At 48.0% G+C, this 22774-nt stretch overlaps 1 protein-coding gene across 1 annotated transcript in view; it reads right to left on the bottom strand.

The window, feature by feature from the left end:
• Positions 1-1627: 1627 nt before the first annotated feature.
• The window catches only part of GBA2 (glucosylceramidase beta 2), a gene marked incomplete at its 3' end in the record, with an annotated part of 73219 nt that continues 52072 nt past the window's right edge, over positions 1628-22774 (bottom strand). Inside the window, exons 7-11 of the mRNA XM_075261397.1 lie at positions 17427-17529; positions 17202-17355; positions 17000-17125; positions 5594-5778; positions 1628-1732 (exon numbers count right to left, since the gene is read on the bottom strand). Of these exons, the coding sequence (XP_075117498.1) occupies positions 1628-1732; positions 5594-5778; positions 17000-17125; positions 17202-17355; positions 17427-17529 (673 nt within the window). The remainder of the gene's footprint in view (positions 1733-5593; positions 5779-16999; positions 17126-17201; positions 17356-17426; positions 17530-22774) is intronic.

The raw sequence follows: 22774 nt of genomic DNA, 5'->3' as shown, positions 1-22774 counted from the left end.
TAGTGAGGACCAGTGAGGACAATGGGTGGAGATAATCTGATCAGTGTCTCCAAGAAGATGTTGGACTGTGCATTGTTCAAAAGAGACAGGGAGTCTGCTCTCCTTGGTATAGGTGAGGGGGGAAGGATCTGTGACTCAGCCCTTCCCACCCACAGATAGAGGAAGTAACAGTCTTAGTATATAGTTGTAGCTGGAGTTAGTATGTGTTAGCCGGCCTGTGCACAGCTCTGCAGAGAGCCAGGATATAGTTACAGGACCAAGGAACCAAAGTTATCATTGGATTGTGACTTCTGTGGACTTATTGTTATTACGGTTGATGTGACCGCCGCCGGCTACTAACTTTGTGGATTACAATAAATTGCTGTTGTCTCCCGACCTCTTGCGTCCGTGTTGATTCAAAAGACCATCCGGAGGAAGACGTATACCTTTGCTCCGTGACAACCATATATACACACTATACCATATATACACACTATACCATATATACACACACTATACCATATATACACACACACTATACCATATATACACACTATACCATATATACACACTATACCATATATACACACTATACCATATATACACACTATACCATATATACACACACTATACTATATATACACACACACTATACTATATATACACACACTATACTATATATACACACACTATACCATATATACACACACTATACCCTATATACACACTATACCATATATACACACACTATACCATATACACACACTATACTATATATACACACACTATACTATATATACACACACTATACCATACACACACACTATACCATATATACACACACTATACCATATATACACACACTATACCATATATACACACACTATACCATATATACACACACTATACCATATATACACACACTATACCATATATACACACACTATACCCTATATACACACACTATACCCTATATACACACTATACCATATATACACACTATACCATATATACACACACTATACCATATATACACACACTATACCCTATATACACACACTATACCCTATATACACACTATACCCTATATACACACTATACCATATATACACACACTATACCATATATACACACACTATACCATATATACACACACACTATACCATATATACATACACTATACCCTATATACATACACTATACCCTATATACACACACTATACCATATATACACACACACTATACCATATATACACACTATACCATATATACACACTATACCATATATACACACTATACCATATATACACACACTATACTATATATACACACACTATACTATATATACACACACTATACCATATACACACACTATACCCTATATACACATACTATACCATATATACACACACTATACTATATATACACACACTATACCATATATACACACTATACCATATATACACACACTATACCATATATACACACTATACTATATATACACACACTATACCATATACACACACTATACTATATATACACACACTATACCATATACACACACTATACTATATATACACACACTATACTATATATACACACACTATACCATATATACACACACTATACTATATATACACATACACACCCATGTCATACTGAAGACTGATCTCCAACTGAGGCCACAGCATGATGAGCGCAAAGGAGGCGTAGAAATGGACGTCATACGTGTTATACATACGGTATTCCTGTCCTGAGGAGACACAAGGTAAACCACTGCAGCATTAATAATGTGAGGGGCGTATATGGGGGTGTCCAGGGGGGTGCGGGGCACATGGATATATAGTGGGGCGTATATGGGGGTGTCCAGGGGGGTGCGGGGCACATGGATATATAGTGGGGCGTATATGGGGGTGTCCAGGGGGGTGCGGGGCACATAGATATATAGTGGGGTGTATATGGGGGTGTCCAGGGGGGTGCGGGGCACATAGATATATAGTGGGGTGTATATGGGGGTGTCCAGGGGGGTGCGGGGCACATAGATATATAGTGGGTTGTATATGGGGGTGTCCAGGGGGGTGCGGGGCACATGGATATATAGTGGGGTGTATATGGGGGTGTCCAGGGGGGTGCGGGGCACATGGATATATAGTGGGGTGTATATGGGGGTGTCCAGGGGGGTGCGGGGCACATAGATATATAGTGGGGTGTATATGGGGGTGTCCAGGGGGGTGCGGGGCACATGGATATATAGTGGGGTGTATATGGGGGTGTCCAGGGGGGTGCGGGGCACATAGATATATAGTGGGGTGTATATGGGGGTGTCCAGGGGGGTGCGGGGCACATGGATATATAGTGGGGTGTATATGGGGGTGTCCAGGGGGGTGCGGGGCACATAGATATATAGTGGGGTGTATATGGGGGTGTCCAGGGGGGTGCGGGGCACATGGATATATAGTGGGGTGTATATGGGGGTGTCCAGGGGGGTGCGGGGCACATAGATATATAGTGGGGTGTATATGGGGGTGTCCAGGGGGGTGCGGGGCACATGGATATATAGTGGGGTGTATATGGGGGTGTCCAGGGGGGTGCGGGGCACATAGATATATAGTGGGGTGTATATGGGGGTGTCCAGGGGGGTGCGGGGCACATAGATATATAGTGGGGTGTATATGGGGGTGTCCAGGGGGGTGCGGGGCACATGGATATATAGTGGGGTGTATATGGGGGTGTCCAGGGGGGTGCGGGGCACATGGATATATAGTGGGGTGTATATGGGGGTGTCCAGGGGGGTGCGGGGCACATGGATATATAGTGGGGCGTATATGGGGGTGTCCAGGGGGGTGCGGGGCACATAGATATATAGTGGGGTGTATATGGGGGTGTCCAGGGGGGTGCGGGGCACATGGATATATAGTGGGGTGTATATGGGGGTGTCCAGGGGGGTGCGGGGCACATGGATATATAGTGGGGTGTATATGGGGGTGTCCAGGGGGGTGCGGGGCACATGGATATATAGTGGGGTGTATATGGGGGTGTCCAGGGGGGTGCGGGGCACATGGATATATAGTGGGGTGTATATGGGGGTGTCCAGGGGGGTGCGGGGCACATGGATATATAGTGGGGTGTATATGGGGGTGCGGGGCACATAGATATACAGTATATAGTGGGGTGTATATGGGGGTGCGGGGCACATAGATATACAGTATATAGTGGGGTGTATATGGGGGTGCGGGGCACATAGATATACAGTATATAGTGGGGTGTATATGGGGGTGTGGGGCACATGCATATACAGTATATAGTGGGGTGTATATGGGGGTGTGGGGCACATAGATATACAGTATATAGTGGGGTGTATATGGGGGTGCGGGGCACATGCATATACAGTATATAGTGGGGTGTATATGGGGGTGTGGGGCACATAGATATACAGTATATAGTGGGGTGTATATGGGGGTGCGGGGCACATGCATATACAGTATATAGTGGGGTGTATATGGGGGTGCGGGGCACATAGATATACAGTATATAGTGGGGTGTATATGGGGGTGCGGGGCACATGCATATACAGTATATAGTGGGGTGTATATGGGGGTGCGGGGCACATAGATATACAGTATATAGTGGGGTGTATATGGGGGTGCGGGGCACATGCATATACAGTATATAGTGGGGTGTATATGGGGGTGCGGGGCACATAGATATACAGTATATAGTGGGGTGTATATGGGGGTGCGGGGCACATGCATATACAGTATATAGTGGGGTGTATATGGGGGTGTGGGGCACATAGATATACAGTATATAGTGGGGTGTATATGGGGGTGCGGGGCACATGCATATACAGTATATAGTGGGGTGTATATGGGGGTGCGGGGCACATGGATATATAGTGGGGTGTATATGGGGGTGCGGGGCACATAGATATACAGTATATAGTGGGGTGTATATGGGGGTGCGGGGCACATAGATATACAGTATATAGAAGGGTGTATATGGGGGTGCGGGGCACATAGATATACAGTATATAGAAGGGTGTATATGGGGGTGCGGGGCACATAGATATACAGTATATAGTGGGGTGTATATGGGGGTGCGGGGCACATAGATATACAGTATATAGTGGGGTGTATATGGGGGTGCGGGGCACATAGATATACAGTATATAGTGGGGTGTATATGGGGGTGTGGGGCACATGCATATACAGTATATAGTGGGGTGTATATGGGGGTGTGGGGCACATAGATATACAGTATATAGTGGGGTGTATATGGGGGTGCGGGGCACATGCATATACAGTATATAGTGGGGTGTATATGGGGGGTGCGGGGCACATGCATATACAGTATATAGTGGGGTGTATATGGGGGTGCGGGGCACATGCATATACAGTATATAGTGGGGTGTATATGGGGGTGCGGGGCACATGCATATACAGTATATAGTGGGGTGTATATGGGGGTGCGGGGCACATGCATATACAGTATATAGTGGGGTGTATATGGGGGTGTGGGGCACATAGATATACAGTATATAGTGGGGTGTATATGGGGGTGCGGGGCACATGCATATACAGTATATAGTGGGGTGTATATGGGGGTGCGGGGCACATGGATATATAGTGGGGTGTATATGGGGGTGCGGGGCACATAGATATACAGTATATAGTGGGGTGTATATGGGGGTGCGGGGCACATAGATATACAGTATATAGTGGGGTGTATATGGGGGTGCGGGGCACATAGATATACAGTATATAGTGGGGTGTATATGGGGGTGTGGGGCACATGCATATACAGTATATAGTGGGGTGTATATGGGGGTGTGGGGCACATAGATATACAGTATATAGTGGGGTGTATATGGGGGTGCGGGGCACATGCATATACAGTATATAGTGGGGTGTATATGGGGGTGCGGGGCACATGCATATACAGTATATAGTGGGGTGTATATGGGGGTGCGGGGCACATGCATATACAGTATATAGTGGGGTGTATATGGGGGTGCGGGGCACATGCATATACAGTATATAGTGGGGTGTATATGGGGGTGCGGGGCACATAGATATACAGTATATAGTGGGGTGTATATGGGGGTGCGGGGCACATGCATATACAGTATATAGTGGGGTGTATATGGGGGTGCGGGGCACATGCATATACAGTATATAGTGGGGTGTATATGGGGGTGTGGGGCACATAGATATACAGTATATAGTGGGGTGTATATGGGGGTGCGGGGCACATGCATATACAGTATATAGTGGGGTGTATATGGGGGTGCGGGGCACATGGATATATAGTGGGGTGTATATGGGGGTGCGGGGCACATAGATATACAGTATATAGTGGGGTGTATATGGGGGTGCGGGGCACATAGATATACAGTATATAGAAGGGTGTATATGGGGGTGCGGGGCACATAGATATACAGTATATAGAAGGGTGTATATGGGGGTGCGGGGCACATAGATATACAGTATATAGTGGGGTGTATATGGGGGTGCGGGGCACATGCATATACAGTATATAGTGGGGTGTATATGGGGGTGTCCAGGGGGGTGCGGGGCACATGGATATATAGTGCGGTGTATATGGGGGGTCCCACCTTCCAGGTAGGCGAAGCGCCCGTATTCCTGCAGGAGACCTCCCATCCCCGGCAGGTGTTTCCGGCCGATCTTCATTAGCTCATCATTTGGATCATCAGCTGGAACCTCCACCCAGATCGTACCGCCATCTGCCACAAAATACAGCTCATTGAAGAGCGCCGACTTATACCAGGACGGAAGGAGGCTGGAGGAAGAGAGGACACGGAACAGGTCAGTATAATACAGGACAGGCGTGTACTCCTATGTAAGAGCGGTATATTACAGGACAGGCGTGTACTCCTATGTAAGAGCGGTATATTACAGGACAGGCGTGTACTCCTATGTAAGAGCGGTATATTATAGGACAGGTGTGTACGCCTATGTAAGAGCGGTATATTACAGGACAGGCCTGTACTCCTATGTAAGAGCGGTATATTATAGGACAGGTGTGTACGCCTATGTAAGAGCGGTATATTACAGGACAGGTCTGTACTCCTATGTAAGAACGGTATATTACAGGACAGGCGTGTACTCCTATGTAAGAGCGGTATATTATAGGACAGGTGTGTACGCCTATGTAAGAGCGGTATATTACAGGACAGGCGTGTACTCCTATGTAAGAGCGGTATATTACAGGACAGGCGTGTACTCCTATGTAAGAGCGGTATATTACAGGACAGGCATGTACTCCTATGTAAGAGCGGTATATTACAGGACAGGCGTGTACTCCTATGTAAGAGCGGTATATTACAGGACAGGCGTGTACTCCTATGTAAGAGCGGTATATTACAGGACAGGCGTGTACTCCTATGTAAGAGCGGTATATTACAGGACAGGCGTGTACTCCTATGTAAGAGCGGTATATTATAGGACAGGCGTGTACTCCTATGTAAGAGCGGTATATTACAGGACAGGTGTGTACTCCTATGTAAGAGCGGTATATTATAGGACAGGCGTGTACTCCTATGTAAGAGCGGTATATTATAGGACAGGCGTGTACTCCTATGTAAGAGCGGTATATTACAGGACAGGCGTGTACTCCTATGTAAGAGCGGTATATTACAGGACAGGCGTGTACTCCTATGTAAGAGCGGTATATTATAGGACAGGTGTGTACTCCTATGTAAGAGCGGTATATTACAGGACAGGCGTGTACTCCTATGTAAGGCTGCATTCACACGGAGTAAACGCTGGCGTTTTTTGTGTGTTTTTTGCACATAGCGCCGCGTTTACGCCGCGTAGCGTCGCGTATACGCCGCGTTAACGCCGGGCAACGCCACCGCTAAATAGCGCGGCGTTAACGCGACGCTACGCGGCGTAAACACGGCGCTATGTGCAAAAAACACACAAAAAACGCCAGCGTTTACTCCGTGTGAATGCAGCCTAAGAGCGGTATATTACAGGACAGGCGTGTACTCCTATGTATGAGCGGTATATTACAGGACAGGTCTGTACTCCTATGTAAGAGCGGTATATTACAGGACAGGCGTGTACTCCTATGTAAGAGCGGTATATTACAGGACAGGCGTGTACTCCTATGTAAGAGCGGTATATTACAGGACAGGCGTGTACTCCTATGTAAGAGCGGTATATTACAGGACAGGCGTGTACTCCTATGTATGAGCGGTATATTACAGGACAGGCGTGTACTCCTATGTAAGAGCGGTATATTACAGGACAGGCGTGTACTCCTATGTAAGAGCGGTATATTACAGGACAGGCGTGTACTCCTATGTATGAGCGGTATATTACAGGACAGGCGTGTACTCCTATGTAAGAGCGGTATATTACAGGACAGGCGTGTACTCCTATGTAAGAGCGGTATATTACAGGACAGGCGTGTACTCCTATGTAAGAGCGGTATATTACAGGACAGGCGTGTACTCCTATGTAAGAGCGGTATATTACAGGACAGGCGTGTACTCCTATGTAAGAGCGGTATATTATAGGACAGGTGTGTACGCCTATGTAAGAGCGGTATATTATAGGACAGGCGTGTACTCCTATGTAAGAGCGGTATATTACAGGACAGGTGTGTACTCCTATGTAAGAGCGGTATATTACAGGACAGGCGTGTACTCCTATGTATGAGCGGTATATTACAGGACAGGTGTGTACTCCTATGTAAGAGCGGTATATTATAGGACAGGCGTGTACTCCTATGTATGAGCGGTATATTACAGGACAGGCGTGTACTCCTATGTAAGAGCGGTATATTACAGGACAGGCGTGTACTCCTATGTAAGAGCGGTATATTACAGGACAGGCGTGTACTCCTATGTAAGAGCGGTATATTACAGGACAGGCGTGTACTCCTATGTAAGAGCGGTATATTACAGGACAGGCGTGTACTCCTATGTAAGAGCGGTATATTATAGGACAGGTGTGTACTCCTATGTAAGAGCGGTATATTACAGGACAGGCGTGTACTCCTATGTAAGAGCGGTATATTACAGGACAGGCGTGTACTCCTATGTAAGAGCGGTATATACTGGGTTGTGGTCCGTTCTCCTATATATACTAGGGAGTGGCCCACCATCCATACGTACCTGTCCTGCCTCACACTGACACAACCCCTCTACAGATCAGCAGTGTAGCGCCATCCATACGTACCTGTCCTGCCTCACACTGACACAACCCCTCTACAGATCAGCAGTGTAGCGCCATCCATACGTACCTGTCCTGCCTCACACTGACACAACCCCCCTACAGATCAGCAGCGTTCCACCATCCATACGTACCTGTCCTGCCTCACACTGACACAACCCCTCTACAGATCAGCAGCGTTCCACCATCCATACGTACCTGTCCTGCCTCACACTGACACAACCCCCCTACAGATCAGCAGTGTAGCGCCATCCATACGTACCTGTCCTGCCTCACACTGACACAACCCCTCTACAGATCAGCAGTGTAGCACCATCCATACGTACCTGTCCTGCCTCACACTGACACAACCCCCCTACAGATCAGCAGTGTAGCGCCATCCATACGTACCTGTCCTGCCTCACACCGACACAACCCCTCTACAGATCAGCAGTGTAGCGCCATCCATACGTACCTGTCCTGCCTCACACTGACACAACCCCTCTACAGATCAGCAGTGTAGCGCCATCCATACGTACCTGTCCTGCCTCACACTGACACAACCCCCCTACAGATCAGCAGCGTTCCGCCATCCATACGTACCTGCCCTGCCTCACACTGACACAACCCCTCTACAGATCAGCAGTGTAGCGCCATCCATACGTACCTGTCCTGCCTCACACTGACACAACCCCTCTACAGATCAGCAGCGTTCCACCATCCATACGTACCTGTCCTGCCTCACACTGACACAACCCCTCTACAGATCAGCAGTGTAGCACCATCCATACGTACCTGTCCTGCCTCACACTGACACAACCCCTCTACAGATCAGCAGCGTTCCACCATCCATACGTACCTGTCCTGCCTCACACTGACACAACCCCTCTACAGATCAGCAGTGTAGCACCATCCATACGTACCTGTCCTGCCTCACACTGACACAACCCCCCTACAGATCAGCAGCGTTCCACCATCCATACGTACCTGCCCTGCCTCACACTGACACAACCCCTCTACAGATCAGCAGCGTTCCACCATCCATACGTACCTGTCCTGCCTCACACTGACACAACCCCCCTACAGATCAGCAGTGTAGCGCCATCCATACGTACCTGTCCTGCCTCACACTGACACAACCCCCCTACAGATCAGCAGTGTAGCGCCATCCATACGTACCTGTCCTGCCTCACACTGACACAACCCCCCTACAGATCAGCAGTGTAGCGCCATCCATACGTACCTGTCCTGCCTCACACTGACACAACCCCTCTACAGATCAGCAGTGTAGCGCCATCCATACGTACCTGTCCTGCCTCACACTGACACAACCCCCCTACAGATCAGCAGCGTTCCACCATCCATACGTACCTGTCCTGCCTCACACTGACACAACCCCCCTACAGATCAGCAGCGTTCCACCATCCATACGTACCTGTCCTGCCTCACACTGACACAACCCCCCTACAGATCAGCAGCGTTCCACCATCCATACGTACCTGTCCTGCCTCACACTGACACAACCCCCCTACAGATCAGCAGTGTAGCGCCATCCATACGTACCTGTCCTGCCTCACACTGACACAACCCCCCTACAGATCAGCAGCGTTCCACCATCCATACGTACCTGTCCTGCCTCACACTGACACAACCCCCCTACAGATCAGCAGTGTAGCGCCATCCATACGTACCTGCCCTGCCTCACACTGACACAACCCCCCTACAGATCAGCAGTGTAGCGCCATCCATACGTACCTGTCCTGCCTCACACTGACACAACCCCTCTACAGATCAGCAGTGTAGCGCCATCCATACGTACCTGCCCTGCCTCACACTGACACAACCCCTCTACAGATCAGCAGCGTTCCACCATCCATACGTACCTGTCCTGCCTCACACTGACACAACCCCTCTACAGATCAGCAGTGTAGCACCATCCATACGTACCTGTCCTGCCTCACACTGACACAACCCCCCTACAGATCAGCAGCGTTCCACCATCCATACGTACCTGTCCTGCCTCACACTGACAACCCCCCTACAGATCAGCAGTGTAGCGCCATCCATACGTACCTGCCCTGCCTCACACTGACACAACCCCTCTACAGATCAGCAGTGTTCCACCATCCATACGTACCTGTCCTGCCTCACACTGACACAACCCCTCTACAGATCAGCAGTGTAGCGCCATCCATACGTACCTGTCCTGCCTCACACTGACACAACCCCCCTACAGATCAGCAGTGTTCCGCCATCCATACGTACCTGTCCTGCCTCACACTGACACAACCCCCCTACAGATCAGCAGTGTAGCGCCATCCATACGTACCTGTCCTGCCTCACACTGACACAACCCCTCTACAGATCAGCAGTGTAGCACCATCCATACGTACCTGTCCTGCCTCACACTGACACAACCCCTCTACAGATCAGCAGTGTAGCGCCATCCATACGTACCTGTCCTGCCTCACACTGACACAACCCCCCTACAGATCAGCAGCGTTCCACCATCCATACGTACTATTCCCTCCTCACACTGACACAACCCCTCTACAGATCAGCAGTGTAGCGCCATCCATACGTACTATTCCCTCCTCACACTGACACAACCCCCCTACAGATCAGCAGCGTTCCGCCATCCATACGTGTCACGGGATGGTTAGAGTCTATACTATAGGCAATGTGTAATATATATTTCATGTGGAATGTATTCTCTAACCTGTTATATACATCAATGTGTAGTTGGCTGATTAGGGTCTAGTGTGTTAGCACATTGTATGCAAATCCCTCTAACTAGTGAGGACCAGTGAGGACAATGGGTGGAGATAATCTGATCAGTGTCTCCAAGAAGATGTTGGACGGTGCATTGTCCATAGTAGACAGGGAGTCTGCTCTCCTTGGCATAGGTGAGGGGGGAAGGATCTGTGACTCAGCCCTTCCCACCCCCAGGTATAGGAAGTAACAGTTTAGTATATAGTTGTAGCTGGAGTTAGTATGTGTTAGCCGGCCTGTGCACAGCTCTGCAGAGAGCCAGGATATAGTTACAGGACCAAGGAACCAAAGTTATCATTGGATTGTGACTTCTGTGGACTTATTGTTATTACGGTTGATGTGACCGCTGCCGGCTACTAACTTTGTGGATTACAATAAATTGCTGTTGTCTCCCGACCTCTTGCGTCCGTGTTGATTCAAAAGACCATCCGGAGGAAGACGTATACCTTTGCTCCGTGACAACTGGTTGGCAGCAGTGGGATCAACAGCGGACAGCGAGATGGACTACAGCAGCTCAGCGATTAATGGAGCCACAACCTCAGAATACAGGAACTGGACTATGGCAAGTCTACAAGTAAGGGCCCGGGAACTAAACCTGAGTTACCAGGGAAGAACGAAAGATCAACTGATCGAGGCACTGGAGGAGATGACCCTGCAAAGCGACCATGAGGAGGGCTGCCCCCAGGAGACTGGAGAGATACGGGAGTGGCAGGTACAGACCCAAAAGAGCAGATGGGTTGTTTTGTATGAGGAGGAATTGGCAGTGCTGGGGCTAGAAGCAACTGCAGAGCAAAGGAGTAGAGCGTTACAGAGGGCTCAGGAAACGGAGAAGGAGGAACAGAGAATGGCGTATGAAAAGGAAAGAATGGCGCATGAAAGGCGAATGGCTGAGATAACTACGAGGAATTATAATCAAACGCCGACCCCCAGCCCAACAGTGAGAGAACCACCATATGTCTCCCATAAACACTTCAAGACCTTTGATGAAGCGGCTGGGGATGTTGATGGATATTTTCAGGACTTCGAACACCAGTGCCACCTGATGGAAGTCCCAGAGAAGGATTGGGTCCGGTATCTGGTGGGGCACCTACGAGATGGGGCTGCGGAAGCTCTCAGAGCTATGGACCCTAGTGATCAGCGGGACTATGAGGCCATTAAAAGAGCGGTGCAGAAGTATTATGCAGTCACTCCAGAGACCTACCGAGTTCAGTTCCGCTCTTTGTCTTACAATGGGGGAAGCTCCTTCCACATGTTCGCCCACAAGTTGAAGCAAGCATGCAAGCGCTGGCTAGAAGGAGAGGAGGCTGTCACAGTCGATAAGATCCTCCAAGTCATACTTAAGGAACAGTTCTTTTCCCAGTGCCCCGCTGAGATCCGTGAGTGGGTGCTGGAACGGAACCCAGCCACAGTTGAGCAAGCTGCTTCCCTTGCAGATGAGGGCCTGACCATCAAGCCGCAGTGGAAGAGGTTGTTTGCAGAGGAGCGGAAAACTACCACAGTCCGCCAGACACCCTTCAGCCAGCCACCCACCTTTCGTGTCCGGCCTCAGGATTACAATTCCCCCTCTACCCCTGCCCCAGCCCATCGGCCTCCAGCTATGAACAACCCTGTCCCTAGACAACGACCCACTGGAAGAATGCTAGAGCGCAGATGTTTTGGGTGCGGGCGGCCTGGACATTTGCAAGCTAGTTGCCCTGCTAACATGGGGGCACGGGCCACCGTGGCATCCCGGCCTATTCACTACCTGGGAACCACCCCTAGGACAGAAAGTTTGGCCCCATTTCCAGATGACTCCATGAATGACCCATCTGTTCCACCTCCAGGGGTCTATGGGATTCAGCCTTCCGCCACACATCCCGCAAACCTTCAGAGGAAGCACTTGCAGGAGGTCCTACTGGATGGCCGAACAGTTGTTGGATTCCGGGACTCGGGAGCTTTCCTAACGGTAGCGGACCCCCGAGTTGTGCGACCCGAGGCCCTAGAGGAGGGCCCTGGCATTTCTATCAAGTTGGCAGGGGGTACTCAAAGACGTATTCCTAAAGCTACCGTGGAACTCGACTATGGTTATGGACCAAAACGATGCACAATTGGTGTGATGAGCGGGCTGCCGGCCGATGTTCTGTTAGGCAACGATGTTGGAAATCTACAGTGCCACTTTGTGGGAGCAGTGACCCGAAGCCAAGCTCAGAGAGACGCCAACATGGATCCACCGGATTTTCTGACAGATGCCAGCCCTTCAACCCTACAACTTTACCATTCAGTACCGCCGAGGGAACCAACACCAGAACGCAGATGGGTTATCCCGGCAGGAGGAAATATGAGCTATAGAGACTGATGTGCATTCCCCAATTTACCTGTGTAGGCCAATTGTGTCATGCACATGTTTTGAGAGGGGGAGGGGTTGTCACGGGATGGTTAGAGTCTATACTATAGGCAATGTGTAATATATATTTCATGTGGAATGTATTCTCTAACCTGTTATATACATCAATGTGTAGTTGGCTGATTAGGGTCTAGTGTGTTAGCACATTGTATGCAAATCCCTCTAACTAGTGAGGACCAGTGAGGACAATGGGTGGAGATAATCTGATCAGTGTCTCCAAGAAGATGTTGGACTGTGCATTGTTCAAAAGAGACAGGGAGTCTGCTCTCCTTGGTATAGGTGAGGGGGGAAGGATCTGTGACTCAGCCCTTCCCACCCCCAGGTATAGGAAGTAACAGTCTTAGTATATAGTTGTAGCTGGAGTTAGTATGTGTTAGCCGGCCTGTGCACAGCTCTGCAGAGAGCCAGGATATAGTTACAGGACCAAGGAACCAAAGTTATCATTGGATTGTGACTTCTGTGGACTTATTGTTATTACGGTTGATGTGACCGCTGCCGGCTACTAACTTTGTGGATTACAATAAATTGCTGTTGTCTCCCGACCTCTGGCGTCCGTGTTGATTCAAAAGACCATCCGGAGGAAGACGTATACCTTTGCTCCGTGACAATACGTACCTGTCCTGCCTCACACTGACACAACCCCCCTACAGATCAGCAGTGTAGCGCCATCCATACGTACCTGTCCTGCCTCACACTGACACAACCCCCCTACAGATCAGCAGTGTAGCACCATCCATACGTACCTGCCCTGCCTCACACTGACACAACCCCCCTACAGATCAGCAGTGTAGCGCCATCCATACGTACCTGCCCTGCCTCACACTGACACAACCCCTCTACAGATCAGCAGTGTAGCGCCATCCATACGTACCTGTCCTGCCTCACACTGACACAACCCCTCTACAGATCAGCAGCGTTCCACCATCCATACGTACCTGTCCTGCCTCACACTGACACAACCCCCCTACAGATCAGCAGTGTAGCGCCATCCATACGTACCTGTCCTGCCTCACACTGACACAACCCCCCTACAGATCAGCAGCGTTCCACCATCCATACGTACTATTCCCTCCTCACACTGACACAACCCCTCTACAGATCAGCGGGGTTCCACCATCCATACGTACCTGTCCTGCCTCACACTGACACAACCCCTCTACAGATCAGCAGTGTAGCACCATCCATACGTACCTGTCCTGCCTCACACTGACACAACCCCCCTACAGATCAGCAGTGTAGCGCCATCCATACGTACCTGTCCTGCCTCACACTGACACAACCCCCCTACAGATCAGCAGCGTTCCACCATCCATACGTACCTGTCCTGCCTCACACTGACACAACCCCCCTACAGATCAGCAGTGTAGCGCCATCCATACGTACCTGCCCTGCCTCACACTGACACAACCCCCCTACAGATCAGCAGTGTAGCGCCATCCATACGTACCTGTCCTGCCTCACACTGACACAACCCCTCTACAGATCAGCAGTGTAGCGCCATCCATACGTACCTGCCCTGCCTCACACTGACACAACCCCTCTACAGATCAGCAGCGTTCCACCATCCATACGTACCTGTCCTGCCTCACACTGACACAACCCCTCTACAGATCAGCAGTGTAGCACCATCCATACGTACCTGTCCTGCCTCACACTGACACAACCCCCCTACAGATCAGCAGCGTTCCACCATCCATACGTACCTGTCCTGCCTCACACTGACAACCCCCCTACAGATCAGCAGTGTAGCGCCATCCATACGTACCTGCCCTGCCTCACACTGACACAACCCCTCTACAGATCAGCAGTGTTCCACCATCCATACGTACCTGTCCTGCCTCACACTGACACAACCCCCCTACAGATCAGCAGTGTAGCGCCATCCATACGTACCTGTCCTGCCTCACACTGACACAACCCCCCTACAGATCAGCAGTGTAGCGCCATCCATACGTACCTGTCCTGCCTCACACTGACACAACCCCTCTACAGATCAGCAGTGTAGCGCCATCCATACGTACCTGTCCTGCCTCACACTGACACAACCCCCCTACAGATCAGCAGTGTTCCGCCATCCATACGTACCTGTCCTGCCTCACACTGACACAACCCCCCTACAGATCAGCAGTGTAGCGCCATCCATACGTACCTGTCCTGCCTCACACTGACACAACCCCTCTACAGATCAGCAGTGTAGCACCATCCATACGTACCTGTCCTGCCTCACACTGACACAACCCCTCTACAGATCAGCAGTGTAGCGCCATCCATACGTACCTGTCCTGCCTCACACTGACACAACCCCCCTACAGATCAGCAGCGTTCCACCATCCATACGTACTATTCCCTCCTCACACTGACACAACCCCTCTACAGATCAGCAGTGTAGCGCCATCCATACGTACTATTCCCTCCTCACACTGACACAACCCCCCTACAGATCAGCAGCGTTCCGCCATCCATACGTACCTGTCCTGCCTCACACTGACACAACCCCCCTACAGATCAGCAGTGTAGCGCCATCCATACGTACCTGTCCTGCCTCACACTGACACAACCCCCCTACAGATCAGCAGTGTAGCACCATCCATACGTACCTGCCCTGCCTCACACTGACACAACCCCCCTACAGATCAGCAGTGTAGCGCCATCCATACGTACCTGCCCTGCCTCACACTGACACAACCCCCCTACAGATCAGCAGTGTAGCGCCATCCATACGTACCTGTCCTGCCTCACACTGACACAACCCCTCTACAGATCAGCAGTGTAGCGCCATCCATACGTACCTGTCCTGCCTCACACTGACACAACCCCTCTACAGATCAGCAGCGTTCCACCATCCATACGTACCTGTCCTGCCTCACACTGACACAACCCCCCTACAGATCAGCAGTGTAGCGCCATCCATACGTACCTGTCCTGCCTCACACTGACACAACCCCCCTACAGATCAGCAGCGTTCCACCATCCATACGTACTATTCCCTCCTCACACTGACACAACCCCTCTACAGATCAGCGGGGTTCCACCATCCATACGTACCTGTCCTGCCTCACACTGACACAACCCCTCTACAGATCAGCAGTGTAGCACCATCCATACGTACCTGTCCTGCCTCACACTGACACAACCCCCCTACAGATCAGCAGTGTAGCGCCATCCATACGTACCTGTCCTGCCTCACACTGACACAACCCCCCTACAGATCAGCAGTGTAGCGCCATCCATACGTACCTGTCCTGCCTCACACTGACACAACCCCTCTACAGATCAGCAGCGTTCCACCATCCATACGTACTATTCCCTCCTCACACTGACACAACCCCTCTACAGATCAGCGGGGTTCCACCATCCATACGTACCTGTCCTGCCTCACACTGACACAACCCCTCTACAGATCAGCAGTGTAGCGCCATTCATACGTACCTGTCCTGCCTCACACTGACACAACCCCCCTACAGATCAGCAGTGTAGCGCCATCCATACGTACCTGTCCTGCCTCACACTGACACAACCCCTCTACAGATCAGCAGCGTTCCACCATCCATACGTACCTGTCCTGCCTCACACTGACACAACCCCTCTACAGATCAGCAGCGTTCCACCATCCATACGTACTATTCCCTCCTCACACTGACACAACCCCTCTACAGATCAGCGGGGTTCCACCATCCATACGTACCTGTCCTGCAGGATCGGCACTTGCCAGGCTTCTATCTTCTGCTCCCATTCTTCATAGTGGGATAGCGCGTAGTGACAGAGGGTGGAGGCCGCCCCCTCCTCGCTGCCAAAGAAGCGGGTGTAGCGTCTGAGGAGATAAGGAGAGGCAGATGAGAAGGGGGGCGGGACCAGCCGGGAGTGGGACGGACAGGAGGGGCCCCGACCTGCAGTACTCCTTCTCTCCAGAGCCAAAGCGGATCCTGGGCATGTGCCAGCAGAGACAGAACTCCAGGGTGCCTCGCCCTACGTTGCCCACCGTGCAGCCCGCCGCCACCGCCGCCGCTACCTTCTGTCCTCTGATAGTAGGGGAGCTGACACCTGTGGGGGGAAGGTTACAGTAAGTGGCCTGCAGGGGGCACTGGTCAGCTAAGTGGTCAGCCAGTACTTACCAGCAGGGGAGTCCAGTCGCCCGTCCTCCAGAAGGTCCGTCCAGATCTCCTGTCCCATCCCGCTGGGGTCAAACTCAGTGCAATGTGAACAGTGGACTCCGGGCTGCAGCAAGAAACAGCCGAGACCCGTCACATATATACTGTAAATGCTGCCTGTACATTGTGTATACTGACTATACAGGGCACATATACTGTATATACTGACTGTACATTGTGTATACTGACTATACAGGGCACATATACTGTATATACTGACTGTACATTGTGTATACTGACTATACGGGGCACATACATTGTGTATATACTGCCTGTACATTGTGTATACTCACTATACGGGGCACACACATTGTGTATATACTGACTGTACATTGTGTATACTGACTATACAGGGCACATACATTGTGTATATACTGCCTGTACATTGTGTATACTCACTATACGGGACACGTACATTGTGTATATACTGCCTGTACATTGTGTATACTGACTATACGGGGCACATACATTGTGTATATACTGCCTGTACATTGTGTATACTCACTATACGGGGCACACACATTGTGTATATACTGACTGTACATTGTGTATACTGACTATACAGGGCACATACATTGTGTATATACTGCCTGTACATTGTGTATACTCACTATACGGGGCACACACATTGTGTATATACTGACTGTACATTGTGTATACTGACTATACAGGGCACATACATTGTGTATATACTGCCTGTACATTGTGTATACTCACTATACGGGACACGTACATTGTGTATATACTGCCTGTACATTGTGTATACTGACTATACGGGGCACATACATTGTGTATATACTGACTGTACATTGTGTATACTCACTATACGGGGCACATACATTGTGTATATACTGATTGTACATTGTGTATACTCACTATACGGGGCACATACATTGTGTATATACTGACTGTACATTGTGTATACTCACTATACGGGGCACATACATTGTGTATATACTGCCTGTACATTGTGTATACTGACTATACGGGGCACGTACATTGTGTATATACTGACTGTACATTGTGTATACTCACTATACGGGGCACATATAGTGTATATACTGACTGTACATTGTGTATACTGACTATACGGGGCACGTACATTGTGTATATACTGACTGTACATTGTGTATACTCACTATACGGGGCACGTACACTGTGTATATACTGCCTGTACATTGTGTATACTGACTATACATTGTGTATTCTGACTATACGGGGCACACACATTGTGTATATACTGACTGTACATTGTGTATACTCACTATACGGGGCACATACATTGTGTATATACTGACTGTACATTGTGTATACTGACTATACAGGGCACATACATTGTGTATATACTGCCTGTACATTGTGTATACTGACTATACGGGGCACACATAGTGTATATACTGCCTGTACATTGTGTATACTGACTATACGGGGCACATATACTGTATATACTGACTGTACATTGTGTATACTGACTATACGGGGCACATACATTGTGTATATACTGCCTGTACATTGTGTATACTGACTATACAGGGCACATACATTGTGTATATACTGACTGTACATTGTGTATACTCACTATACAGGGCACATACATTGTGTATATACTGACTGTACATTGTGTATACTCACTATACGGGACACGTACATTGTGTATATACTGACTGTACATTGTGTATACTCACTATACAGGGCACATACATTGTGTATATACTGACTGTACATTGTGTATACTCACTATACGGGACACGTACATTGTGTATATACTGCCTGTACATTGTGTATACTCACTATACGGGGCACATACATTGTGTATATACTGACTGTACATTGTGTATACTGACTATACGGGGCACATACATTGTGTATATACTGCCTGTACATTGTGTATACTGACTATACAGGGCACATACATTGTGTATATACTGCCTGTACATTGTGTATACTCACTATACGGGGCACGTACATTGTGTATATACTGACTGTACATTGTGTATACTCACTATACGGGGCACATATAGTGTACATACTGACTGTACATTGTGTATACTCACTATACGGGGCACGTACACTGTGTAAATACTGCCTGTACATTGTGTATACTGACTATACGGGGCACATATAGTGTATATACTGACTATACATTGTGTATTCTGACTATACGGGGCACACACATTGTGTATATACTGACTGTACATTGTGTATACTCACTATACGGGGCACATACATTGTGTATATACTGCCTGTACATTGTGTATACTGACTATACAGGGCACATACATTGTGTATATACTGCCTGTACATTGTGTATACTCACTATACGGGGCACGTACATTGTGTATATACTGCCTGTACATTGTGTATACTCACTATACGGGGCACATACATTGTGTATATACTGACTGTACATTGTGTATACTGACTATACAGGGCACATACATTGTGTATATACTGCCTGTACATTGTGTATACTCACTATACGGGGCACACACATTGTGTATATACTGACTGTACATTGTGTATACTCACTATACGGGGCACATACATTGTGTATATACTGCCTGTACATTGTGTATACTGACTATACGGGGCACACATAGTGTATATACTGCCTGTACATTGTGTATACTGACTATACGGGGCACATATACTGTATATACTGACTGTACATTGTGTATACTGACTATACGGGGCACATACATTGTGTATATACTGCCTGTACATTGTGTATACTGACTATACAGGGCACATACATTGTGTATATACTGACTGTACATTGTGTATACTCACTATACAGGGCACATACATTGTGTATATACTGACTGTACATTGTGTATACTCACTATACGGGACACGTACATTGTGTATATACTGACTGTACATTGTGTATACTCACTATACAGGGCACATACATTGTGTATATACTGACTGTACATTGTGTATACTCACTATACGGGACACGTACATTGTGTATATACTGCCTGTACATTGTGTATACTCACTATACGGGGCACATACATTGTGTATATACTGACTGTACATTGTGTATACTGACTATACGGGGCACATACATTGTGTATATACTGCCTGTACATTGTGTATACTGACTATACAGGGCACATACATTGTGTATATACTGCCTGTACATTGTGTATACTCACTATACGGGGCACGTACATTGTGTATATACTGACTGTACATTGTGTATACTCACTATACGGGGCACATATAGTGTACATACTGACTGTACATTGTGTATACTCACTATACGGGGCACGTACACTGTGTAAATACTGCCTGTACATTGTGTATACTGACTATACGGGGCACATATAGTGTATATACTGACTATACATTGTGTATTCTGACTATACGGGGCACACACATTGTGTATATACTGACTGTACATTGTGTATACTCACTATACGGGGCACATACATTGTGTATATACTGCCTGTACATTGTGTATACTGACTATACAGGGCACATACATTGTGTATATACTGCCTGTACATTGTGTATACTCACTATACGGGGCACGTACATTGTGTATATACTGCCTGTACATTGTGTATACTCACTATACGGGGCACATACATTGTGTATATACTGCCTGTACATTGTGTATACTGACTATACGGGGCACGTACATTGTGTATATACTGACTGTACATTGTGTATACTCACTATACGGGGCACATATAGTGTATATACTGCCTGTACATTGTGTATACTGACTATACATTGTGTATTCTGACTATACGGGGCACACACATTGTGTATATACTGACTGTACATTGTGTATACTCACTATACGGGGCACATACATTGTGTATATACTGCCTGTACATTGTGTGTACTGACTATACGGGGCACATACATTGTGTATATACTGCCTGTACATTGTGTATACTCACTATACCGGGCACGTACATTGTGTATATACTGACTGTACATTGTGTATACTGACTATACGGGGCACATACATTGTGTATATACTGCCTGTACATTGTGTATACTCACTATACCGGGCACACACATTGTGTATATACTGACTGTACATTGTGTATACTCACTATACGGGGCACATACATTGTGTATATACTGCCTGTACATTGTGTATACTCACTATACGGGGCACATATAGTGTATATACTGACTGTACATTGTGTATACTGACTATACGGGGCACATACATTGTGTATATACTGACTGTACATTGTGTATACTCACTATACGGGGCACACACATTGTGTATATACTGCCTGTACATTGTGTATCCTGACTATACGGGGCACATACATTGTGTATATACTGCCTGTACATTGTGTATACTCACTATACGGGGCACGTACATTGTGTATATACTGACTGTACATTGTGTATACTCACTATACGGGGCACATACATTGTGTATATACTGCCTGTACATTGTGTATACTCACTATACGGGGCACATACATTGTGTATATACTGCCTGTACATTGTGTATACTCACTATACGGGGCACATATAGTGTATATACTGACTGTACATTGTGTATACTCACTATACGGGGCACGTACACTGTGTAAATACTGCCTGTACATTGTGTATACTGACTATACGGGGCACATATAGTGTATATACTGACTATACATTGTGTATTCTGACTATACGGGGCACACACATTGTGTATATACTGACTGTACATTGTGTATACTCACTATACGGGGCACATACATTGTGTATATACTGCCTGTACATTGTGTATACTGACTATACAGGGCACATACATTGTGTATATACTGCCTGTACATTGTGTATACTCACTATACGGGGCACGTACATTGTGTATATACTGCCTGTACATTGTGTATACTCACTATACGGGGCACATACATTGTGTATATACTGCCTGTACATTGTGTATACTGACTATACGGGGCACGTACATTGTGTATATACTGACTGTACATTGTGTATACTCACTATACGGGGCACATATAGTGTATATACTGCCTGTACATTGTGTATACTGACTATACATTGTGTATTCTGACTATACGGGGCACACACATTGTGTATATACTGACTGTACATTGTGTATACTCACTATACGGGGCACATACATTGTGTATATACTGCCTGTACATTGTGTGTACTGACTATACGGGGCACATACATTGTGTATATACTGCCTGTACATTGTGTATACTCACTATACCGGGCACGTACATTGTGTATATACTGACTGTACATTGTGTATACTGACTATACGGGGCACATACATTGTGTATATACTGCCTGTACATTGTGTATACTCACTATAC

Source organism: Leptodactylus fuscus, unplaced genomic scaffold (genome assembly GCF_031893055.1).
Source record: "Leptodactylus fuscus isolate aLepFus1 unplaced genomic scaffold, aLepFus1.hap2 HAP2_SCAFFOLD_124, whole genome shotgun sequence".
Lineage (NCBI taxonomy): Eukaryota > Metazoa > Chordata > Amphibia > Anura > Leptodactylidae > Leptodactylus > Leptodactylus fuscus.
Note: the sequence above shows the minus strand (reverse complement) of the source record. Positions and strands in the feature narration are given on the sequence as shown.